Raw genomic sequence first — 27,707 nt, forward strand, 5'->3', positions numbered from 1 at the left:
AAGAAATAGTGATAAATCTTGTTAAACGATAACTACATTTAGATCAAATGTCACTAAGAAGGAGTATGAGATTAGCAACTTAATTACATGCAATAGTAAAAACGTAATTACATATTGGAGTGCCCCTGTGGCCTTCAATACGTAGGAAGGACCACTAGTTATCTCGAAACTAAAATAGCAGAACACTGTAGACATATTTCAAAGGGTTTTATCAATCATACAGTGTCAAAACACTTCTTAATACACAACAAAAACCCTAATTAGTTAACATTTTATGCAATAGATACTTGCAGTCTACCATGCCATAGTGGCAATATTACTAAAATTTTGGATCAACGGGAAATTCATTTGTTTTACTTAAATACTCTATCACCTACTGGTCTTAATGCGGATTGCGACCTATATACTTTTTTTATAGCTTCCCCCCTTTATTATGATTCATTATTATTAAGATTTATTATATTTATATTTTATTTATCACCTTATTTTTATTATGCATTAAATATAATAAATAATTTATTTTATTATATTTTTATTGTCAACATATGTCAATCTCTACAATGTGCCATTTTATGAAAGTTAAGATTCTATATTTATCAGGTTATATATCAGTTCATAACATTTGCTTTGAGTTCCTTCTAATATATATATGTAGTTTGGACATTTTAGTGGCCTCTACTAAAAGCCTCCACCATTGTGTTGGCATCCTCCCAGGCTCCATTTTGTTGGAGCCAGAATTTTTAACTAAAGCTAGAAGAAGAAATAAAAACACTAGCAGTCATATACAAAATCATTAATAAACACAAATTTTTAGTCTATTTTAGGCATATATATTGGACCTACCTGAGGGGGTCTGCCTTGACGTTGGCAGGCGGGCATTCCCTCCATTTGTTTAAATATACATAGGGATTTAGGAGAGAGCGCAGGTAACTTTTTCTTTGCTTTTAGTGTATGCATTGGGGCTGATGTGTACTGTGGTCGTTGCTGCCACCCAGTAGTGATGGTAGTGAGCGCAGGACTTTGTACTTTTTTGTATTTGTATTCACTTTTTGTATGTTACAATGCTGCCGCCTCTCCCATGTGTTCCCTATTAAGGGTTAATAAGTATATAGGGGTGTATATAAAAAAATACCCCTCTCTGTCTCATTAGAGAAATCTTTGCCAGAAGCTCAAGGAAGCAAGGTGTAGGACCCACCTGAGGGGGTCTGCCTTGATGTTGGCAGGTTGGCATTCCCTCCAATGACCATTGGAGTAACTAAATGACCTCCATTTGTTTAAATATACATAGGGATTTTGGAGAGAGCACAGGTAACATTTTCTTTGGTTTATATATATATTATATATATATATAAATTACTCCTTGGAAGTATATACTTTTCTCTTTTACCTTTTTCTAAAAAGATCATGTTAATTAATTTGGGTCATGTGACCTATAATGTCACACCGCAGTTATTTCCCTTCCTTATTTAAAGCAGCTCTGGTCCTTCCTTCTGTAAACCCTTTTTAGAAAGATATTGTATGGTGAAACACGTGTATTTAAATATTATTTTATATAGTTCTTTTACCCTATGTTTTTATTATTTATTGTATTTTATCAATAAAAGTACTTTTTTATTGAACCTATTTGCTGCACGATTAATGTACTTCATATCATTGGTGGGCATAATACCTCCTAAGACTGTTGAACACAGCAATACCTATTTGCTCTATCAAATGTGAGTAGTTTTTATCCATTTCATTTTCTCACTTTTTACAGTCTACACTATTGTGTTTTTATTTTATATTTTACTTATATAATCGGAGAGAGACCACCAACACCAATATCCCAGAGTGGGAATCATACCACTTTATGCCATACCTGTGGAGCCACTCTATAGGCTCCAGTACATGTGAGTTCACATATTTTATAGCTATGTATTTTAATATTGAGTCTGGCATATTGCACTATATATTTCTTACTTTTTCTACATATCTACAAGGGAAGCTGCATCCACAAGCATTCCTATAGAGTCTGTACTCCACCATATCCTCAGGCGGGGATTATTCGTCCAAGCGTCTAAGTTGGAGCTGCACCTAAGCTCCTATAAAGTGTGAGTGCATATAATTTTATTTTCCCCTACCTTACTGTATTTTATAAGTACTTCACTAACAGTTTCCTATGTCTCCTACTTTTTATAGTTATATATGCACACTCCAAGGACATTCCAGGGGCTGCACCTCCCTCTCTGTTTTTACCTGCTTCTCTACGGGACAAGAGAGACCCTGCATTTGGTGACCTAGCTGCCCTTTGGAGTGTACCAGTACTGAACAAGCGCTGAAAATCCTCTTGCTTTTATTATTTAGAAACATGTTCATGTGAATTTCCTAAACTGAAATCCCTCACTTCTTAAGCCATACTAGTATCTTATATTTTTTATAATACTAGGGTCAGCATTAGCTTTTGAGGGGTTCTTATAAGACGTGGGTTTTCACATTACTTACAAACAACTGTACTGCACGTTTGTAAAAACTTAACATGCATATCAGTGTCACATTCTTTAAGTCTCAATGGGGACCCAAAGAAGATTCTCACATACATAATATGGAAGGGCCAGCTATGGATAGTAGATGCATGTGTTAGTAGCTTCTCTTGAGTTTACAGAAAGCAGATCTGGTAAATTGGAAACTGAACATGTTGTTTGCTTGTTTCAGAGACTATGGTGTTTGTGAATAAAATAAAAGAAGTATTATGACAAAATATGTGTTAATCATTTAAATGTCACCGCAGCGTGTAACTCACAAAGCTAACACATAAAATCACACAGCAGATTCAGACATTGTTAGGCACCATATGTTTAAGAGCTTCCTTTCCATTCAATGTGATTCTTTACAAAAAAATAACCCAGGAGCAGCCCTTTGCTAATTATTACCAGGCATGTTGGTTATATATGAGATATACGTGCAGAAGGTACATTTCAAGAAATTACCACAAGTCAGCTCTCATTTTTCCATGTGATTAAGTTGGCTTCTCTGTCTTACATTATAATAAGATTCTCTTCAGCATGAAAACACACTTCCTTAGTCATGATTCTGTAGAACACGCTGAGCCATGTAAAGTCATAGGAGGTCACAAGTTAAAAGGAAAAAGGCTTCACTTTACCAAACATTTATGAATATGACTCATTAGAGCCAAAGCATCATTTACGAGTGTAGCTGTAAAAGGCACACTTGCATAGCAGCTTAACTTGTATAGCCTTTTTAGTAAAATGATGGCCAACTCCGTATTACAAAGACTAATATTTTTTCAAACAGGTAAGTTTGAGATCACAAGAGACACATACTTCAAAGAAAACTTTTAGTGGCATCAGTCAACATATATACTCAACAAGGTAACAAACGTTTTCTTTTCCCTTCTTGAACCAATTTTTGAGAATTCTCTAGACAACTGGAGTAGAATGTCCTAACGAGCTATGCAGAAAATGTTACTCAATTGAATAAATTCAGCAGGTGCTTTAAATTAGAATACTTAGAACTGGTGATTGCAAACATATGTCAAACATAGAGTGTTACCTCTTCTTCTGTGTTTTTATTTAGATGTTGTAGCGTCTCCATTACCGCATTGGTTTGTTCCCTACTCATTTTAAACTCTGAAAGTTCTTCATTCAACTTTTTATTACAATGACGTAAACTGTCAAGTTCTGAACCGATAGTACAGCTTTCCTCTGTTTTTTCTCTCAGCTTAAAAATAAAAAAAGTGTATGTTGTTAGTTTGTCTGAAAACAAACAGTGTTAAAGAAAAAATATAATAAACATTTATTTGTTTTAATTATCTTCCGTATGTAATATTTCTATAATTACTTGGAGAATAAAAAAGAGTGAGCACCAGTCATGTAAATAATATGTATCTAGTTTTACTGCCGTTAAAAATAATGTTTTACTTGGACTGCTTTATAGAATCGGTAGAACCTACTGAACAAAAATGTATTCTGTTCTAATAATGAGGGGACCCGGGTTTGCTTGTCTTCTGTTGGTTGAAATATTGTTTATGCATAGAATACCAATTTGTATATTCACTACATGTTTCACTTTATTATTGCTCCTAATGTTTTTAAAATTAATCCAATAAAAAGTTTGAAATATATCATTCATTTATAGTTGCTTGTTAATTATACTACATCACAAAAAGTCACAAAATATAACAGCGGTATTTATAGAATAATTTTGCTGATAGACCAATTTTAAAGTGTCAAAAATAATAAAATGTATTATTTTATTTTTACCATAATCTGTAGCAACAAAGTGAGCAACAAAGGCAGGAAAGTGTGTATGATAAACATTAAGAACGGGTATATCATTATATTTCCTGACTACCAGTGTACCCTTAAACCCAGTTTAGGCGATAACCCCCTTTTCCATAGACCAGCAGCTACAGCAATCACCAATCTCCCGAACTGCAAACTGTACGAATTCTGGAAACTCCCGAACTGGAAACACACGAACCCTGGAATCAGCCGAACAGGAAAAGCATACAATCCGCTTACACTCCTGGCAGTCAGCATACAATCCAATTCCCCCCAAAACGAGACGACACATCGGTTTGAGGGTCAAGCAGAATCTGAGGTCCTGGCACACCCAGCCTGGTTTTTATTACAGTTGTGCACATACAGGACACACCCAGGGGGAGGCATAAAACAACCAATCAAGTAACAGTACAACCCACACATCCCCTCCCCTCAGATAAACAATTAACATAATTATTACATACAGTAAAAATACAGTTTCCACACATACTCTGTAACTTTAAAACCATACATCACATTCACATAAAAATACATATCCACAATCAATCCATTCAGGGGAACAACATATTAAAAAAATGGCATGAATCAGACCAGGGGTTCAAAAGTTAGTAAAAGTATATTTTGTTCCCCCTGGCTGGCAGTATTTTAATCTGGCTCAAACAGTAAAAATAAAACATCCCCACAATGCATCCTGGCTTCCTCCCTTCTGCCCTGGAGATAATTGGAGAAGTAATCCAATTATCTCCCAGGTCAAAGACAAAACTCCATTACACATGTGGGGACCTAAATACATGATTATGTTTTAAAATATATAGTTACTTTTTATACATTAAACACAAACATGTAATATATCCCCAGATAGCTCAGGTCTGCGTGCACATTATTAGGTGAATGGCACGCAGACCACACAAATACAGTTTAATTGCCATGGAGCCAAAGTCTTTCCCATAGTCTCTCATTATATGAATAGGCTCCATGGCATAGCTATCTGGGGGTATCACTGCTCACACAGGGCAAGTACCGAATGGCCCCACTGTGTTTAAAGGGCCAGAATGAGTGACATGCACTCTGTTAGGGCCGAATACGTTTTGTAAAAGGGCCCAATCTCCCAGGGCCATAGTCCAAAGGCAAGAGGCGGGCAAGCAGCCCCCTCCAAGGACACGTGGCGAGGTCAGTTTCGCCACACCTTGTATCCATAAGCTTTTATACCAGTTAGCAATAGGAATTTTGTCAAAATAATATGATTCTATAACTTAATTCTCTCTTTCATAAGCATTATAATTCATGTTACCATTGATGAATGATAAGCTAGATGTGCAGGTCAGTGCACAATCTGTAGAATGTGTTGACCTCACAGTATCTTCTCAGAAAGTAGCTCAGCCTTTCATCCTGAGGTGACTTTGCAAGTTGGGTAATGATAACTTCATTATTGTTCCATTGTATCAGCATATTGCTCTATTACTGTACATTTATTTTTATATGTTTCCCATCATTTTTGGAGGTATATACTAACCAGCAGCAGCAGAAATAAATATAAAAAAAATGAAAGGTATTTGACAACAAAAATTAAAAACAATGAATGTTCCATCAAATATTTTTTATTTGTGTTTTGAATGCCCCAAAAATGTATAAAGCAAATAAATAAATAAAAAATGATGCCTGGAATACATCACACACACAAAACAGTGTGTTTTAACAAAGTGTCAGCCAACATGCTATAATAAATAAACTTTTTGAATATATCTATTTTTTAAAATTTACTAACCACACATGCTTTGATTAGTAAATTACTATAGGTGCACTAAGTGCTAAAAATAGTTATTGGCCACGAGGGAGGCTGACACGCTCAGGTACTGGCAAGCTGACCTTAAGCTGTACCAGGACCTGTCTCGGTGCTCTATCGATGAATACTCCGGCCTTTAACCTGCACCATGCATTCCAAGGACATAAGGCATAGATGTCTGTTTCCGACAGGCTTGTCGGTGAACACACCTCCACGGGCATGTCGGCAATGCCCGTACAGGTCCTACTGATGATTAGAAAACTTCTACATGCTCACTGTCTGGTGGACTGTTGGTGTCCCTGCATTTAGATGGCAGGGACTACTACCATTACTACTCCCATTACTCCATACGCCATACGCCATGCTAGATACTCCCGACTGGATTACTTCTTTGTCCACACTACTATCTAACCTAGGTACATCGGGCCGACATAGGTGTGATGACTTTGACATATCATGCCCCAATACTGTTGACCATATCCTCCCTCCAATCCAGACCATGGGCCACACATTGGCGACTTAATGAAACACTCCTCTCTAACCCGCTCCTCCTTAAAGGAGCGACCACCGCCCTGACACAATACTTCACTGAAAATGTGACGTCAGAAGTCCCCGTAATATGGGAGGCCCACACGTGCACCATCAGGGGATTTTTCATAGCCAGGGGCTCAGCCATGAAAAAGACCAGGGAAGCGGAAATACGCAATCTCACCGATCAAATCCAGGTATTGGAGACAGTGTATAAGGCCGACCAAAATCTGTCCACCTTCCAAAAATTGGCTGCCCTGAGGCGAAAATTGGCCTCCCACCTGCACCACCACCAGCAATACATGCTCCATTCCAAAGCCTATTTCTACATTAACAGTGATAAATGTGGCAAACTACTTGCTCGCATCATTAATACATGGAGAAATAAGTCATATATTGCCTGCACAAGGGATAACCAAGGTCGACCGCAGCAAATACCTGATAGATAGCCGAAGTGGCACGTGGATATTTCGCTACACTGTATTAGAAATGACATTAGCCAACTCCACACAGAAGGAACAGAGGTTGGAGTCGATCTCAGGGACAATATCCACTGTTAACTACCAACAGAGGCGGTTGAAGCCTTAGAGGGCCGCCTGATGATAAAGGAACTGGCGGTGGCAGTCAAAGCCACAAAGCCAGGCAAAAGCCAAGGCCTGCATGGGCTCGCAGTGCGATAATACAAGCAAGTTACGAACATACTGTTCCCACATTTCCTTCGACAGAGTGAGTTGGGACTTCCTCTTTCGCACACTTCAGTCACTGGGTATGGGTCCCAAGATGTACACATGGATCACGGCATATGATAATCAAAGCAAAAACCAAAATTTACTGTATTTGGTTGAACCTTGCTTCCGTTTTCCACCGAATGGTGGTACTTGCCTACCCAGTGCACCCATGGGTTTGAATAAAGCATGTTCTGTTGAACAAATGTAGTAATTTGTAGAATATTCACTTGTGTTGTACATTTATTGGAAATATTTTACTTCAAAAAAAATACTTTCTACTAACCTCTCATTAATTTAAATGTTTGACTATGTGCTTGAATATGAATATTTGTCTCATATAGTGCAGAAAACAAATTAGAAAGTTCATCATCATTTTGTATTCCACTGTATCCTAGCAGGAGGAACAGGTTTCAACTCGCCCTAAATTATTAGCAACGCAACATCCTGTATTATAAATGTATATCTGGGGTGTGATTTTAGCTAAGGTTCCATCTTTTTAAAGATATTTTCCTAAGTTTAAAAATAAAGATGAATAGCTAAAATCTATAACTATTTGAGTCTTATCACATGACGTGTATTGGTCAAGCAAAGCAAAACACAGAAATAAATGGTATTGCTTACAATGAAGCCTATAAATAGAAATTTTATAGTGTAAATATTGCTAGAATAATGGAAAAAGGACAAAGTTACCTTATCAACAGTCTGTTTGTGATTTCCTTGTATTAAACACATTTCCAACTTTAAATCATGTATATTTTGCTCAGCAGTCTCCAGACTTTTTGTACATTTTCTACATTGTTCCCTTGACTGTTCCAAATCTTCTTGCAGTTTTGGTAACATTTCCTCATAAAATTCTGCCTTGAACATAAAAAGTGTGTAGAATGATAAAGACCTTTCAAGAAACTTTTTTTTCCCCTAACATTTTAGGGATTATTTAAAAATGACTATATGATTGGAGTAGAAAGCAGAAAAAGCACCATTATCAACTTTGAGGTTTTGGCTTTTTATTTTTACAGCCCAGAATGGCTTTTTTAAAACTGTGATCGCGATCTTTAAACAATTCTCTTAAGTTTTCTCATTCTGATGATGGGGGCAACACATAAAGCAACAGCCAATGTCTGACCTGCGTGTGAAGATACAGTTGTAAGGAGTTACTCGTCAAATGTGTGAATACAATCTTTCTTCTTCCCTTTTATCAACGAAAAGAGCTTGTACAAATAATAAAAGGCACTCGTTTTGTAATCCTCCAGTCATCTAACCTCCCCACAGGGGCAAACAGAAGCAATGTGCAGTTCCCTAGTGTCAGTAGCCACAACCAAAAGATTAAAGCAAGCTTTATTACTGCACCGATTTTCCAGATTAATACTTGTGAACAATTCATATATTCGTTCTCATATTGAACTTGGTTATAAATAGTTTCTTCAAATATTGATACGTATTCAATGTATTACACATTCAGAGAAACGTACATTTGTGCTGGAGATGACCGTCTTTGGTTAAATAAAAAGCACAAGGTGAACCTTACTGAGATTTCTAGTAATGGTATAATCGATTATGCCCCATTTTTGCATGACAAAATTAGAACACTTCCTGTATTTTGAATTTTCCTAAAAAAGAATGCCTTTAATTTGATTCCATAACTACAATAAAATACAGCAGATGCCAAATAATATCTCTACCTGATATTTCTTTAAGTGCCACTATGCCGTGCTTAAAGAGGATCTGTCACTTCTTTAACTCCTTAAGGACCGCGGACGTACTAGGTACGTCCGACAAAAAACAGTCCTTAAGGACTGTGGACGTACCTAGTACGTTAGCGGCAAATAAGAGCACTGGAATCGATCATGGTCGCTTTCAGATGCTCTGAGGGTATTGCAGCAATGCCTCGATGTCGAGGCATCCTGTAATACCTCTCCTGACAATACCCCCTCAGCAAATTAGGCCCCAATAGGCATCCATAGTGCTACCTGCAGGGTAACTGCCTAAACTGACAGGCAGTCTCCCTGCATCTGTAAAATAAAATAAAAATATGTTACCAAATAAAATATATATATGTGTGTAGATATATAAAATATATATACATATATTATATCTATATATAATATGTATATATATATCTTATAACTAATGTCATACTATGTGTATTTTTATATTAATATATACACATGTATTATTATATTATTATGTTATTATTTATATAGCGCCAACAAATTCCATAGCGCTTTACAGTGGGTGGACGAACAAACATGTAGTTGTAACCAGACAAGTTGGACACACAGGAAGATTTATTTACATATGAATAATATGTAAATAAAAATAATTTAAAAAATGTAAAAATAATTGAAATGTAAAAAAAAATCATATATATAATTTTATTCTAACTAACTTTTGATATATATATATATATATATATATATATATATATGCATACATTTATATCAAAATACACTTTGAAGTAAATATATATTTATGTATATATATATATATATATATATATATATATATATATATATATATATATATAAATAAATAAAAAATATACTATATATATATACAAATATTAGAGTTTCAAAACAGTAAAACATATCACAGCGATGATATTGTCAGTGAAAGTGAATTATTTTGCATTTTTCACACACAAATGACACTTTCACTGATGGTATCATTGTTGTGATACATTTTACTGTTTTGAAACACTAATATTTGTGTTCAGTGAAGTCTCCTGAGTATAACAGTACCCTCCCATGTACAGGGTTTATACTGTTTTTGAAAGTTACAGGGTCAAATATAAGGCTTGATTTTCTGTTTCACATTGAAATTTGCCAGATTGGTTATGTTGCCTGTTAGAGTGTATGGTAACCCAGGAATGAGAATTACCCCCATGATGGCATACCATTTGCAAAATAAGACAACCCAAGGTATTGCAAATGGGGTATATTCAGTCTTTTTTAGTAGCCACCTAGTCACAAACATGGCCCAAACTTAGCGTTTATAATAGTTTTTTTGCATTAACACACAAACAAATATTAATGCTAACTTTAGAAAGTGTTTGTGACTAAGTGGCTACTAAAAAAGACTGGACATACCCCATATTAAATACCCTGGGTTGTCTGCTTTAAAAAAATTATGTACATGTGAGGTATGATTCAGAGATGTATGACAGATAACAGTGTTACAATGTCACTGTTACAATATATATTTTGAAACAGCAATGTCCTACTTGTACTTATAGCCATTTAAGAGCAAAAAATGGGTCGCAAGAGAATACTGAGAACGGGCAGCAGCTGGAATAGCCTGCCCTTCAGTGGGTCCCCCCTCAGTTCTCAAGCTGGTTTTTGCTCATCTTGTGCCATTACAGAGAGAACATCTCTGAAACATATCAGACTGGTCCCACCCATACAGGCAGTCCAGATCCGAAATGCCAGCAAGTTCCCTCTGCACAAGGGACACAGCAACCCCAGACGATCGTTTCAGCCTTGTTAGGCATCATCAGTGAGGCATAGCTGATATCTCCCTAGGCACCATGAGCAAGGGGTCCACCTCTGGATTATCCCTTTTATAGCCCTATAACTTGCAAAAAAAAAAAAGCTAAGAAAATGTTGTGGCGAAACCAACCTCGCCACTGGGCATTGGAGAAGCTTGTTTGCCCGCCTCCTGCCTGCTGACTATGGCCCCTGGGAGATTTGGCCCTTTAAATACAGTATTTGGGCATATTGTATTTTATTATGCTGCTGCTGGCCCTTTAACCCCTTAAGGACCAAACTTCTGGAATAAAAGGGAATCATTACATGTCACACATGTCATGTGTCCTTAAGAGGTTAAGAACCATTTGGGGGACATACTGTGGAGTTACTGGGTGGCCACCATTTCATGTATCAGAGGCACATGGTGAGAACAATGGATGAAGCACATGGTGAGAACAATGGATGGCGCCCATTTCAACTCACAGACACTGTTTGGACCTTTCCACACGGTGCCATCTTGCCGGTATTTGGTGCACAAAGACATCGTGCAGTAGTTTTAAACTATACAACAGGGGACACATTATACAGTAATTATTTTTCATATAGCCTGTGGAATCTGCATTAAACTATATCTTCCAAACTACTGAACGGATCTGGGTGAATTTTGGATATGTGGTTCACCCAGATGCCCCGGTTCCGAGGATATACTTATAGGGTTATTGCATGTTTTGGGGTCCCTGTTATATGTTTTATAATACTGTATTTCTCTGCCTGTGATAATTATATTAACCATTGTGTTCAGTAATCATATCACAGGCAGAGGGGAGGATTTTGTGTGGGAGTGTCTGTGTTTATTGTACGGATTGATTGGTTGTATTTCAAAACCCTGTGGGCAGTACTATGCTTGTGGATTGTGAATAAAAGAGGCTGTATGTGCCAGTACAGTCAGTTCTGCTTGACCTCAAAACAAAGTGTTGTCTCGTTATTGGGGGAATTGGATTGTATGCTGATTGCCAGGAGTGTAAGCTGATTGTATGCTTTTCCTGTTCAGCTGTTTACAGCATTCATATGCTTGAGAGCATTCGTATGCTTCTCTGGTTCGGTGGTTGTGGTGTCTGCTGCAGTGCTTGGAGTCCTCAGGAAGCGCTAGTAGCATCCTTCAACAGAGGTACCCAGTCGGGGTGCCCGTCGATCCGTTACAAATGTTAACATTGGGTATTTCTAAATTCAGGACAAACTTTAAAAAACTATTTAGCATGAATGTTTTTTGGCGGTTGTAGATGCGTAACAGATTTTGGGGGTCAAAGTTAGAAAAAGTGTGCTTTTTAAAAAAAATTCATATTTTATAATTTTGTTATGTATGATATGATGTAAATAATGGTATCTTTAGAAAGACCATTTAATGGTGACACGAAAATGTATATAATATGTGTGGGTACATTAAATGAGTAAGAGGAAAATTACAGCTAAACACAAACACCACAGAAATGTAAAAACAGCCCTTGTCCTCAACAGTAAGAAATTTGAAAAACGGTCTGGTCACTAAGGGGTTCCTCTGTTCCTCACCCATGCTCTTAAAGATATACTTGGGCAGGGGATGCAGCAAAGGTAGTGTAGAACATACCTATCTATACAGCACTTCTAAGTGTGACCAATATCATCAGTCCATGAAGTTCCAAGTATGTTCATGTGTTCTTGGACATTTCCAGTTGGTTGCACTAGGTGAGTTTTGAACCTAACTGTCTTTTTGTAACAATTGAGTTGGAAGCAAACATCTATTTCTTAAAAAAAATGTTGAAATAATTTGTCTTCCTTCCACAGCCAATATGTAACCTTCAAAACCGTTGGGTATGGAACTGTCACTTGGATAATTTTTGCACCTCCCAAATAAGTAACTAAAATAAGCAATAGGTTGCACTTTTTAAAATAAGTAAGATAAGTACTTTCTCATTTTAATTTACATTGAGTTCAGGCAGTCCTGGCATAGCCAGAGCATAGATTTTTTTTTGTTTGTTTTTTGTACCACCATGGTGCCATGCCCAAGAAAATGCCCAAGAACACATGAACATACTTGGAACTTCATGGACTGACAATATTGGCCACACTTAGAAGTGCTGTATAGATAGGTGTGTTCTACACTGACCTTTGCTGCATCCCCTGCCCGAGTATATCTTTAAGAGTATGGGTGAGGAACAGAGGAACAGTTTTAACCGTTTTTCAATTTTCTTATCGCTAAAGACCAGGGCTGTTTTTACATTTCTGCGGTGTTTGTGTTTAACTGTAATTTTTCTCTTACTCATTTACCGTATCCACACATATTATATACAGTTTTTTCTTGTTATTAAATGGTCTTTCTAAAAATACCATTATTTTCATCATATCATATTTTATTTATTTTTAAAAGCACAACCCACTGCTTACTTTTAGTTATGTATTTGGGAGGTGCAAAAATGATCCAATGACAGTTCCATACCAAACGGTTTTGAGGGTTACATATTGGCTGTGAAAGGGAGACAAACGATTCCAACATTTTTTTAAGAAATAGACTGTTTGCTTCCAATTCAATTATTACAGAAAGACAGCTAGGTTCAAATATTAAGATCTAAAAAATATATCACATATAAAAAATATATATTTATTTTAAAAAATTTAAATATATATTGCGTTATGAAATAATTTGAAAAGTTCATTCAAAAATAAATAATTTCAAAAGCTTATCCGACAATGTTAAATTAAGGCCTTATTGTTCAAACCACTTAAAAAAAACTAAAAAGAGAAATAGAACAATAATCTCAAAAAATGATCAGTACCTGTGTAGTCAAATGTTTTATCTGTTGTTCTGCTGTACTAAGGTTAAGAAGGCAAACTTTGAGTTGTGCTTGAAGTTCTAAAAGCTCGGTGCAGGAACAGCTATATTTTTCCCGGTTCTGGGACAATTCTTCTTCCAATCTCATCAAACGGTTCTCCTGGTCTTTAATCTTTAAAAAGACAATCAGTTGTATATTTAATGGTTAGAAATTATTGCTCAGCCTACATCCAAACACTTACATAATAGGTAAACCTCAATGTTAAATACACATGCATGCATAGGCTTATGCACATTTATAATTTATCGCTCATAACCATGATGCATTACTGGTGACCAAATCTGGTTTCTTATATTCCCAGAGCTAGCTAATGTTTTCAAGCCAAGGAATGGATGGAGAACACTAGCTGGGATGAGCACAGAGTAAATATATCAAGATGCATATTTTTAAATAATAAGAATTTTCATTCAGCTAGTCAGACGGGAAACTAGTGAGCTGAGAGCCTTGATGCAAGAAATGTTTGGGCCTACTGTAGGTAAAAGGGGTTTGGAGTTAGGAGAATTAAGGCACAGGAAAAGGAGTGTAATTGCAACCTTACTTAAGCAAGGAGCATAGATTTTTATGGTATGATTTTAGGCATGTATACCTTTTATGTAATCAGGTGTGCAGATATAGTGTGAACACATGCATTTGTGTAGAATCAGTGAGAATAAGAGTATATTTAATATGCGAGTGTGGATTCATTTGTGAGTGGCATCAGCATGTGTGAATGAGCAACTGTGCATCAGTGTATATGAGAGAATGAAGTCTGGTATTTTGGGGGATGGCAAGACTGTGTGACTTGTACTACATTTTTCATAAAGGTTTCTGGGTCTTCTCATTTATTTCACTTACTAATTTCTCCCACACTTGTCTATTTCTCACCATTCACTTGTTTCTCCCACTATATGGAATACAGACACATTAGCTTTTTACTCTTTACCTACACACACTGTCTCCCTCCATTCCAAATACCCCTACCTTAATATGCCACCTGTACGTTTGGTCTGGCATGCATAAGGCTGTCATTACAAGCTATCTGCCAATGCTCCTGTGCATGTTCTTATTGCAGATGGGGTGGAGTTCAGATGTGAAATGCTATCCCACCTCTATCCACGCAAATCAAAGTTATTAAACGAGTACATAGAATAGTGACAGCACAAAGCACTGTAACCCATTGTGCCACTGCAACACATTCAACAGTGCAAATGCAAATGTGGCCCTTTATACAGTCTGGGGTACCACAACAATAGTTACACTAGGAAACCTGGTCATCGCTATGAATTTGATAAATTAATGGTGGGCCACTAGTGGATATCTCCTGATCTATCCAGTTGGCATGGAACCTCAGCTTGTGGGAGTTGGTTCAGCTGCACCAAATGTATTGACACTTGTGGCTGTTGGTTTTTGAACCATTGTGGAACTGAAAAGTCCAAAGCATTACTTTATGTTAGAAAATGATTCAATAAAATATGTCAAGGCACCGTGTCAATGACGCTACTGTTACAAAGTTGGACAACGTTAACGTAGATCACAAAAACACAACAAAGATGCAAAACAATAAAGAAATAAATATAGAATCAGGAAGACAGTGTTAGGCAACTAAATAGGGTGAATATCAAAGGCCGTATATATATTGAGACACAATGACATACAGGGTGGTCTGCATTCTGCTTTCTATATGTCAAACCCTCTAATAATCGGTCACTCTTTACATCCTATGATATGTGTTCCTTAAAAACCTTTTTTTTTGTTTTTCATGCTGCAATCATCAATTGTTTTTAACAGACTATTTGTCTCTCCTTGTATCTCAACATTTGACTTCACTTTCAGAATATTTACCTCCTACTGGTCCTAGCTTTAGTAATGTCTTCTGTTTTTGTTAAATAGTGGAATGTTCCAAACATTACTGCGCCACATAATCACCTTCTAGTCATATAATAAACTTCAAAAGCCTTAAAATAATGTTTGTTCCTAAACCATTACCAATTATCAGCCTAGAATAAGTAAGATTTTCCTTCATTAAAAGGGCACAAATAGCAAAAGCAAGACAGGAAAATTTAAATTATACTACATTCCAGGCATTGCACCATTTGCTAGTTTGCAAAGGAGATGAAGCTTGTCTGAAGCCACAACCTTTGTCAAGATTGGTCAGGTGTAGGAAACATACATAAGACAAAGTAGTCCCTACTTTATATTATGTTTTAAAGAGAAATAAATCAGAAATGAGAAGAAGAAACATAATGTTGTCCTGATGAAAGTTCACATGGTGGATAATTCCTACGTAAAGAAGAACGTCTGGAATCCTAAGACTGCTGGCATTTTTATATATATTACATAAAGTCCTGGGCATATGAGCAATTCCAAAATAAGGACAAACTGATGAATCTATCTTCGCATACTTTTCTTTAGCTGTGCGAATTGTCTAGTAGACAACAAATTCTACTAGACATCAGGTAAAAAAAAAATTCCATGCTAAATAAGATCTTGATTTAATAAGCTTCCAAATTATTTAAAACTGCTAGAAAAAAAGTCCAAATAATTTATCTACCAAAATTTCCATAGATTTTAATGGTGACTTTTGTAGATACATCGCCTGGAAGCTTTTATAATAGCATTAAATAATTTGGAAACCTTATTAAATTGATGCTTAAGTTAGTATAAACTTAAGTCTGGTATAGGGAGTGTCCTTTAAAAACAGTGTCTACTCTGCATCTGTACACTAACAGAGTGAATGCTAAATTACTGATGAACAAAGACAGAGCTAAAGTATAAAACTTGCTTTTGTCGTTCAAGTAAGTCATCTCCCTTTTCTTGAAGAGATTGCATAAATGCCAACTTATTTACCCCTTTAACATTATGATGCAATGTCTTTAACCCCTTAGTGACCAGACTGTTTTTCAGTTTTCTTACCATTAAAGGGACACTATAGTCAACCAGACCACTTCAGCTCAATGAAGTGGTCTAGGTGCCAGGTCCCCCAGGTTTTAATCCTTCAGATGTAAACATAGCAGTTTCAGAAAAATGGCTATGCTTACATTGCAGGGTTAATCCAGCCTCTAGTAGCTGTCTTCCTAACAGCGTGCAGAACGTCCATAGGAAAGCATAGGAAAGCATTGAGAAATGCTTTCCTATGGACTGTTTGAATGCGCGCGCGGCTCTTGCCGCGCATGCGCATTCCGCACCACTCGGGAGCCGACGTCGGAGTGGGAGGAGAGGTCACCAGCGCTGGATTAAGGTAAGTAACTGAAGGGGTTTTAGCCACTTCAGCGCCAAAGGAGCACTGAGGGTTTTCCTGACACTATAGTGATCCTTTAAGAACCAGGGCTGTTTTTACATTTCTGCGGTGTTTGTGTTTAGCGGTAATTTTCCTCTTAGTCATTTACTCATTTACTCATTTGTACCCACACATATTATATACAGGTGTTCTCACCATTAAATGGTCTTTCTAAAGATACCATTATTTTGATCATATCATATAATTTACTATAATTCTTTTTTTATAAAATATCATGAAAAAAATGTAAAAAAACACACCTTTTCTGACTTCGACCCCCAAAATCTGTTACGCATCTACAACCGCCAAAAAAAAGCCGTGCTAAATAGTTTCTACATTTTGTTCTGAGTTTACAAATACCCAATGTTAACATGTTCTTCGCTTTATTTTTGCAAGTTATAGGGCTAGATTTTCAGTTTTTTCACATTGAAATTTGCCAGATTGGGTATGTTGCCTTTGAGACTATTTGGTAGCCCAGGAATGAGCATTACCCCCATTATGGCATACTATTTGCAAAATTAGACATCCCAGGGTATTCAATATGGGGTATGTGCAGTCTTTTTAGTAGCCACTTAGTTACAAACACTGGCCAAAGTTAGCATTTATATTTGTTTGTGTGTTAAAAATGCAAAAAACAATTATATATGCTAACTTTGGCCAGTGTTTGTGACTAAGTGGCTACTAAAAAGACTGAACATACCCCATTTGAAAAACCTTGGGTTGTCTTCTCTTCCAAATGGTATGCCATCATGGGGTAATTCTTATTCCTGGGCTACCATACGCTCTCAAAGGCATCATAACCAATCTGGCAAATTTCAATGTGAAAAAACGGAAAATCAAGCCTTAAATTTGACCCTGTAACTTTCAAAAACGCTATAAAACCTGTACATGGGGGGTACTGTTATACTCGGGAGACTTCGCTGAACAGAAATATTAGTGTTTCAAAATGGTAAAATGTATCACAACAATGATATCATCAGTGAAAGTGTCATTTGTGTGTGAAAAAATGCAAAAAAACTTCACTTTCACTAACAATATCATCGCTGTGATATATTTTACTGTTTTGAAACACTAATATTTGTGTTCAAACAGGTTTTAGGGTGTCATGGAAAGTTACAGTGTTAAATACATTGCTAGCACATTAAATTCTCTGGACTTTCAGCATGGGTTGTCAGGCAGGTCCCTCAAATTGCAATCAATAAAATTACTTAACTATGTAAAAATATTACATAAATATGCACGTAGAATTTAAATATATATATATATACATATCTGTATTTTTGAAATCTACGTGTATATTTATGAAATTATTTATGTAATTATGTATATATATATATATATATAAAATTTCATTCTAAGTGTATTTTGATATATATATATATTGATATCAAAATACAGTTAAAATAAAATGACATATATATATATATATATTTATATTTATAATTTATTTTTTTAAAAAGTAATTATTTTAAAATTTGTAATATATTTTTATTGACTTATTATTTATATTTTATAATATATATATATACAATTTATATAGTTTTTATATATTATAATAAATATATTATAATAAATTATAATAAATATATCAATATAAAAATACACTAGGAATTAAATTGCACACGTATATATATATATATCCATCATATGCACACGTATATATATCCATCATATATATATATATATATATATATATATATATATATATATATGTGTGTGCAATTTAATTCCTAGTGTATTTTTTTTAATATATTTATATATTAATATAAAAATACACTAGGAATTAAATTGCACACATATATATTAATATAAAAATACACTAAGTATGACATTTTATATATATACATATATAATTATATTTTGATTTATTAACATTTTTTTTTTTTAAGATGCATGCGACTCCCGGTCAGTTTAGGCAGCCTCCCGGCAGGCAGGACTGTGAACGCCTATTGCGGTACATGGCCTGATGGGGTCTAATTTGCCAAGAGGGGACTGTCTAGGCTGTCAGGCAGTCCCCCCAGACCGATCCACACTGATCGCCAGCGGGGGAACGGTGGTGATCGGGTAAGTAATATATTTGCCGTATCTAGTACGTCCGCGGTCCTTAAGGAGTTAATTTTGATGTTATAACCTTCAAATTTAATTCAGACATATCTGGACAATCTAGATATATCATTATATCCAGACTAAATAAATTCAAACTTTGAATAATCTGAATCCAACTATCTATTCTGGGTCATCATAATCCTAATTTTCATCCTTCAATAAAACATTCCACTTAGAGAAATCACTCTTGTTCTTGCATTACCAAAATAGTAAACTCTATGCAAAGTACTTTTATTTAGTAAAAAGCTCAAAATAAAGTAAAAGGACATTTCTACTCACTGGATTGAAAATATTCTTTACACAATTTAGTGCCCTCAAACCGCCAAACAAGCTCCAGCCCAATTAAATTAACAAGAGCCAAATCATTAATTAGCTCAGATAAGCACCAAATGCTGCTAAAAGAGCAACATCACAATTATATAGGAGGGATTCTATGAAGTCCAAGCACTGAGCACAATTAATATGCATCCATTTTATCAATGCCAAGCCAGGAAAAAGTCAGACATATTACTAAATGTTACGGGGCAGCACAAACAAATGTCATGCAGCTACTAATTGTGTTAAAAGGACATTTCCCATACAGATTTGGAAGCATGTTGTCATCAGATGTATTCTGTGAAATTGTTAAAGATTTAGTGATCTTAAAATCATCATAATGTTAAAGGGACACTGTAGGCTCTAAAGTGGTCTGAGTTCAGTGCCACTGTTTGTTTAACCCTACAATGGTAAAACACTGCAGTTTAAGAGAAACTGTAATGTTTAGATTGCAAGGTTAAGTCCATCTCTAGTGGCTATCTTCCAGACAGAGGTTCTTACTGGCGCCTAACTCAGTGAAATTATGTTGGACATCCTCATGCTTTGCATGAGGACTTTTAACATCTTCAAATTCCATATAAGAAAGCATCAGGTCTCACCATGGCCATGACACCGATGGAGGAGACCAATCCCTCTGTGCCAGTATTAAAGGAACACTATAGTTACCTAAATTACTTTAGCTAAATAAAGCAGTTTTAGTGTATAGATCATTCCCCTGCAATTTCACTGCTCAATTCACTGTCATTTAGGAGTTAAGTCACTTTGTTTCTGTTTATGCAGCCCTAGCCACACCTCCCCTGGCTATGATTGACAGAGCCTGCATGGAAAAAAAAACTGGTTTCACTTTCAAACAGATGTAATTTACCTTAAATAATTGTATCTCAATCTCTAGAGAGTCTTGCAGAGTCTAGCAAGCTATTAACATAGCAGGGGATAAGAAAATCTTAATAAACAGAACTTGCAATAAAGAAAGCCTAAATAGGGCTCTCTTTACAGGAAGTGTTTATGGAAGACTGTGCAAGTCACATGCAGGGAGGTGTGACTAGGCTTCATAAACAAAGGGATTTAACTTCTAAATGGCAGAGGATTGAGCAGTGAGGCTGCAGGGGCATGTTCTATACACCAAAACTGCTTCATTAAGCTAACGTTGTTCAGGTGACTATAGTGTCCCTTTAATAACTATAATTTGAAAACATGACCTAGGAAAAATTTGTGTTTGCTCCTGACAAAACAATAATCATTAGATAAAACAGCCAGGAGCAGAAACCGAGGGCAGAGACCGAGGGCCTGTGGTAGTTAGGGGCCCGGGTGCAGTAGAAGTTATGGACCAAATGGTAAAATCAGCAGATTACCCCAGCCAGCCTTGTGTGTTTTAAAACTCCTTTATGAAATGCAGCCTGTCACAGTGTATGTGGATGGAGGCGGGGATAGGATTTTACATCATATCCCCGCCTCTCAAAACACAGAGCCCCGGCCATGCGGGAAGGAGCCTGAACAGAAGGGAGGACAAGCAATTTAATTAAGGAAAGGGAGTTTAGAAGAAACAAATGGGGAAATTGTAAAAAAAAAAAAACCTGTGTATTAACTCTTTAGGTGCCAGATCCATACTCTGCCCAGCTCCCAGTAGCTTGCTCTCTCACTGCAGTCACAGTGCAAGCTGCTCAGAGCTCCTGGAAGGCTGGCGGTGCTCCTCCTGTGATATCAGAGAACCTCAGGGATCGAGACTGCAACAGCTAAGTAGAACTATTTTATTACAGGATAAAGTGTGCGAGGACTTAAAGGAGGGTTGGCTAGGACTTTGGGACACCAGGACACTTTAAAAGGCAATATTAACCATTTCAATGCCAGAGGATTGGGCATCCCCTAGTCCCTGGTATATAAAGAAGTTAACCTCTTCTGGATTTAATTACTTGGCAACTAACTAACCCTATATAGGAACAATATCAGAGGGTTAAACACTTCCAAGGAGAACAACCTTATAGGCTAGTGGTTTGGGCCTTGGTTTTTGTTTCGTTTATTGGATGTGTATGTCTATATGTGTAAGAGTGTGTATTTAGGCAACATATTGTATATGTGTACAAGTCTGGGTATATGTGATGTGTGCATCTCTGAGTATGTTTGCATGTATATGTATAACTATGTGTTAATTGTGAGTGTATGACTGCATATGTCTATGTGTAATAGTGTGTGCCTATGAATTTGTATTAATTCCTCATGGAAAATGGCTTTAAAAAATGCTAAAATTTGATTAATAGCTAGTAATAAAAATAACATTTTAATTTTGTAAAAAGTCCTTAGACTGCTATCCTTTTGTATATATGTATTTGTTTCTCTATTATTTGTTTCTTTATTTGTTTATATATATATTTTTTTACGGTGGCGCTGGGGTTGTTCATTGGGTGAGCTTAATGTAAAAGTTATTTTTGGGGGCTAGATCCACCTAGCAAAGCCCCTAGGGATCAGATAGACAAAAGTGCTTTGTAAGAGAATGATAGTGAATGGGGAGATAAGTTACACTATGACATTTAGTAAAATACACCCTTGTATAGACATACTTCTCAAATACAACAATACATGTACACAGTAACATCCAGTGAAGTACAATCGTACACACATACAAACACAGACACATGCATGTCTCACAAAAACATTCTTGCACTCACTAACACAGTCCATACAAATATTCAATAACTGCATCTGCACACATTAATAGTATACACAAATAAACTTTTGAATTCACACATCCTTAAATACATCGACGCTCTGCAGAATACACCCAGCTTCCCCACACACACCATACAAAATCACTACTGTATTCCTACAATGCACACAAATACACATGTGGTCTATAAAGATATAGAGGTGTTTTTTCACGCACACTTCTGCTACATGTAAATATAAACAGTGGCACTACTCACACAAACACAACCTTGGATTCACAAAACACAAAAATGAATTCTTTAGTGCATACACCCATGTATGTTTCTACATGTACATATTGGATTATAGAGGGGACCCAGGGCCTAGGTTTGCCTGGGGGCCCAGACTGGTCTCAGTTCTCCCCTGAAAACAGCCCACCTCAGCCATATTATATCAGCTGTTTATACTAGTAAACGCACAGCTGTGCTTCTAAAGCCGAGATTATTAAAAAATAATTGTGTATCAAGTTTGAATTAACAAGTGTCCTATAAACACAGATTTTTATTTACAGCTAAGCAAGCAAAAGGAATTGTATTTACATATGCTTGAATCCCATTATTCATCATTCCTGCATTGTAACTCTTTAGTGTGTGCTCTGTTGCACAATATGATGAGCCACATAGATGTCAGGTAGACAAGGTAGGTTTAAGTGATTGCAATAAATTATAAATAAGCAGGTACTCAACGTTAGTATCTTGAACCACCTGCATTCAAGGCTGGCACAACCTGAGCAGTGGGTACTCCCAAACACAGGGATGGACTGACAGGGGCCTGGGCCCCCAGGCAAAATTAGCACCTGGGCCCCAGAAGACCAATATATATGCTGGTGTAGGTGTACTGTGTATATGATTGTATGTACATGTAAAGTGAATCTATGTTTCTGTATGCATATTCACTGTGAGCCCTGCTGTAAGTGAATATATGTATGTCTGTGTATGTAGTGTCAGGATATGTGGATTCAGAGTATATCTGAATACATGTTTTTGGTTTTGTAAAGAGGGTTGTATTTGTTTTATGTGTGTTTGAGTAGCATGGCAATAAGTATAAGGGGGGATTTGTGAATTTTGGCAATGTGTTTGTATGAGGTATGCAGACCTCAAAATTTAGCATCTTAAATTACAAACCAAGTATTAAAGGGACACTATAGTAACCCAGACCATTTCAGCTCAATGAAGTGGTCTGGATGCCAGGTCCCTCAGGTTTTAACCCTGATATGTTTACATTTGGGGTTAATCCAGCCTCTAGTGGCTGTCTTCCGGACAGCCACTAGAGGCGCATCTGCGACGCTGGAGGCAAATTTTGCCTCCATTGCGCAGATCGTCCATAGGAAAGCATTGAGAAATGCTTTCCTATGGACACTTTGAATGCGCGCGCGGCTCTTGCAGCGCATGCGCATTCGGCTCCAGTGACGTCGGACGGGGAGCTGACGTCGGACGGGGAGCTGACGTCGGACGGGGAGGAGAGGTCACCAGTGCCGTACAAGCCCGGTGCTGGATTACGGTAAGTGGCTGAAGGAGTTTTAACCACTTTGTTTTCCTGACAATATAGTGATCCTTTAAATGTTATGAGCCACCTTAAAGGGACACTATAGTGTCAGGAATACAAACGTGTAATCCTGACACTGTAGGTTTATAAGAAACCATTAAAAAGGTGATTTACTCACCTTGATTACAGCACCGTCCAAACTCGTGGCTGCACTGCCCCTGCTCTGCCTCCTTGGTGGAGTTCATCAATTTAGATTGGATTTAGTCAATCCAATGCTTTACCATAGGAAAACACTGGAAGGCGATTGTGCATGTGCTGCAAAATGCTACGCTGTGCCAATCATCATCTCCTCATAGAGATGCATTGAATCAGTAATTCTCCATGACTAGCGTTCAGCCTCTCCATGCAGAGCGTGGAAACGCTGAATGTTAGTGCTGCACATTTTGCAACACTGACACAGTAAGCACCTAGGTGTTCCTAGGCAGCAATGTAAACACTGCCTTTTCTGTAGTTGTTCTGCTAAGTATAGTGTCCCTTTATGCTTGTGTGCAAAGGGGTAGTGACTGCAGAGGCTGCCAAGTAGAACGGGCTGCAGAGGGTGCATGCGCAACAGAACGGTAGGGGCAATAGAGGGGGCAGGGGCTGCAGAGCGAGCAGGGGCTCCAGAGGGTGCAGGGGAGGCTGGGACTGCAGACGGAGCAAGGGGTTGGGACTGCAGAGGGAGCAAGGGGGTAGGGGCTGCACAGGGAGCAAGAAGGTAGGGGCTGCAAGAGTGTAGGAGCTGCAGGGGGTAGGGGCTGCAAAGGTAGCAGGGCGTACGGGCTGCAGAAGAATGAGGAGTATGGGAGCTGCAGAGGGAGCAAGGGGTAGGGGCTGCAGAGGGAGCAAGGAGGTAGCGGCTGCAAGGGGATAGGGGCTGCAGAGAGAGCAGGGGGTATGGAATGCAGGGCGGTAGGGGCTGCAGAGGGAGCAGGGGGGTAACGGCTGCAGAAGGAGCAGGGAGTAGAGGCAGCAGAGGGAGCAGGGGGTAGTTTCTGCAGAGGCTATAGGGGGGTAGGGGCTGCAGATGGTGTAGGGTCTGTAGAGGGTGCCTTGGGATGATAGGAGTTGTAGTTGGTGTAAAGGTATAGGGGGTTTGGAGGTATAAGGGCTGTGATATAAACAAAATTAACAGCCAAAATTACTATATTCCCCTGTGTAAATGTAGATCATCTGCTGTAAAGAAGCACAAAATTAAATTAAATTAAAGAAAACCTAAACAAAACACATGTTCCATATGTGTTTGTAATCTATTTGGAATACGTATTTTTACATTAAATATTAGAGTATAAAGTTTAGCCTTATTAGTCAATGGAGATGTAAAATTATTGATGAACTTAGTATCTTGTAATAATTTTTTTCATTGGACTTACAACATTTTGTCACATGGCAAGCTTTCAGGTCTTACCCTTTTCTCAAGTCAGAATTTTTTTTTTTAAATGTTTTAGACTTTAAAAAAGAGAGAATTTTCTGAAAGCTTGTCATGTGCCAAAAATGTACAGGTTTCCATAAAACATCACCCACTGTACAGAACTGGTGCTTCCTAAAATGTTTAAAAGGACATGCATCACTGTGAGACAGCTGGGGAACACTATAGATGACGAAGCTCCCCTAGCTGTAAGGCGTGCCCATCAATGTAATCTGACCAAGTTTATAGTAAGTTTATAAATGTTTATTACATACTATTTAAAGTTTTCCTTTAGTTGGGTTAATATATTTTTTTTTAACAATGTTTGCTTGCAGGTTAAAAAAAAACAAAAAAAAACAAGTAAAGCAAATCCATTTAAAGTCAAACTGTAAATGAACACATTTATTCAATAACCAAGAACATTTAACGTGGGACTATGAGACTATTTTGTTTTTCAATAAATTTCACTGCCTTTCTAATGTCGATCCTGTGCATTCTTTTCCTGTCCTTAGTGTTTTGTTTCCTTTGTAAAGATTACTCTCTATTCACAATATTTCATCTTGAGGAGCAATAACAAACTGAATTTTAGATGTAATTATAATAATTACCATTTGAACATCACCCTTCCTTTTGACCCTCAGGCTTTCCATCTCTGATTCCATATCCAAATGCTTTTTCTTTAGCATTTCAATATATGTTTGTTCATCTTTATCACGATGCTGCATTTGACTTAACTCTTCGCGCAAGCATTTCACAATTTCTTCGTATTTCTGGATCTGGTAATTTGAAAGTAAATAACAACAAATGAGCAGAACTAAAAATAGTATGGAAACAGATATTTAAAAAAAAAATAGATTAAATTAAAAATTGTAAAAAAGATCAGTAGAAAAGCAAAATTATTATTACAAATCTAGCAGTGAATAGAGTCTCGTGCACTCCAGACTCAATTTAATATTTTTGGAAAAACTTTCCCTATGGTTTAATATTTTTGGATAAACTTTTAAAATTATTTTTTTCAACATATTAAAATATAAAAAAATATGTAATTTATCAAAGAAAATCACAATGTTATAACCACACTGTTTATAATGCTATGTTCTTTTAATTTGCACATCGATACATTTGTATGTGAGAATGTCTACCATTATGGGCATTCAAACTTTGGACCCTACTACTGATTTCAAGTTCAACTCTTATTGGCAGCAACCCACCACTGAGGGAGGGTGCTGTTTGGGTTATTCACCAAATTCTGAGTTCTAGGGAACCGAAATTGGAATGTTACATTCATGTAACTATAGTAGAAATTCACCAATTCAGTTATAGTCAAAAAGCAACCTACAACAGCATGTTTATAATGCAGAAATGACGATTCAATAGTGTGTGTGTTATCATTTGTCTGGAGCTTGTCAATTGTTTTGTCACTTCTGGAAATTACTCCACTGAAAAACTAAAAAAAATCACCTATAATGTGTGTTAACTTAAAAAAAAAAAAAAAAAAAATATTTAGCAAAAAACACAATCCAGTTCAATCTAGGCAACAGCCACGGCACATATTGCAAATGAGAAGAAAAAATAGATTGTTTCATTTCTCCTCCTCATTGCTTGTTTTCTCTCTGCTGACTGTCAGATGCAAAGTACAGAGATTTTAACAATGACTTGCTGGAAGTCAAGATGGAGGTGTCTGTTACAGGATAAAGAGGTGTCGATTTCTACATTTAATTTTATTCTTCATACCTCACAAATACGTATTTGTTAATTATAGAAGATAAGTAAACATAATATCAAAAAGCATGAGAAGGGACTATTCCCCTTTAACAGATAGTTTGAGAACAGGAGTCTGACATATTGAAATATTTATATAGCTGATTACACTTTGTGGCCCTATGGTAGTTGTTTATACATCGCCATGTATTGATTCTACGTTAAGTGCATAGAGATACAAATAGGCAGCAGTATTTATAGATAGACAAAACAGTGCTCTTTCAAAAATAGCTGGTCAAAAGGTACACTAAAAGTACAAAAAAAGCCTAAACCTCAGTAACCAATATACAGAGAGTTCTGAAGCTGCCAAAGGAAAGCGACAGAGTTTGTGAGAGGGAATAAAAACAGTATAGCGAATATGCTCTAACCGGAAAAATTTAATTCCACCAAGTCCTAAGAGAGTTAAAATAAACTAAGAACACCCTCAAGTGTGAATTTCCAGTAGCAAGAAATTAAATCTAATATTAATATGAAATAAATGCACTAAAGATAAACACAATAGTATAATCTTAAAAACAGAATCATCAAATGCAATTTAAACTAGATTAAAAGTAGAGTTTGTGTAAAAACACGTGTGTATCACAATAGGATTGCAATTGAGCATTTGTTGATAATAAATTACCAACTGATAGTCCTTATTGCAAAAAGTAACTGTCCAGAATCTCTAACAAATCCTTGTGTTACTTTTGTATCACAAGTAGCTATGACTCGGCCTGCAATAACAATGCCGGGTAAATCAAGCACCTATGAATTTAATCTACTTAAAATATTAAGAAAATGCAGAGTCCAGAAGATAAATAGAACAAATGGCAATTTAGTATAAATAAACTAAACTCCAGAACCAAACAGTAACCTTGTAATAGATGTCCTCTAGAAAACCAGATTGATGAATAAAAATATGAAGTGTATTGTATAATAAAAATTAAAATGCATGCATTTTCTAGTAGACATCTATTCCAAGGTTATTGTTTGGTTCTGGAATTTACC

General features: G+C 36.6%; 1 protein-coding gene across 1 annotated transcript in view; it reads right to left on the reverse strand.

Moving 5' to 3' along the window:
• LOC134607811 (polyamine-modulated factor 1-binding protein 1-like) overlaps positions 1-27,707 on the reverse strand; it is a 340,326-nt gene that overhangs the window by 155,500 nt on the left and 157,119 nt on the right. Inside the window, 4 exon segments of the mRNA XM_063450371.1 lie at positions 3,550-3,717; positions 8,010-8,177; positions 13,594-13,761; positions 25,568-25,735. Of these exon segments, the coding sequence (XP_063306441.1) occupies positions 3,550-3,717; positions 8,010-8,177; positions 13,594-13,761; positions 25,568-25,735 (672 nt within the window).

This window comes from Pelobates fuscus, chromosome 4, assembly GCF_036172605.1.
Source record: "Pelobates fuscus isolate aPelFus1 chromosome 4, aPelFus1.pri, whole genome shotgun sequence".
NCBI lineage: Eukaryota > Metazoa > Chordata > Amphibia > Anura > Pelobatidae > Pelobates > Pelobates fuscus.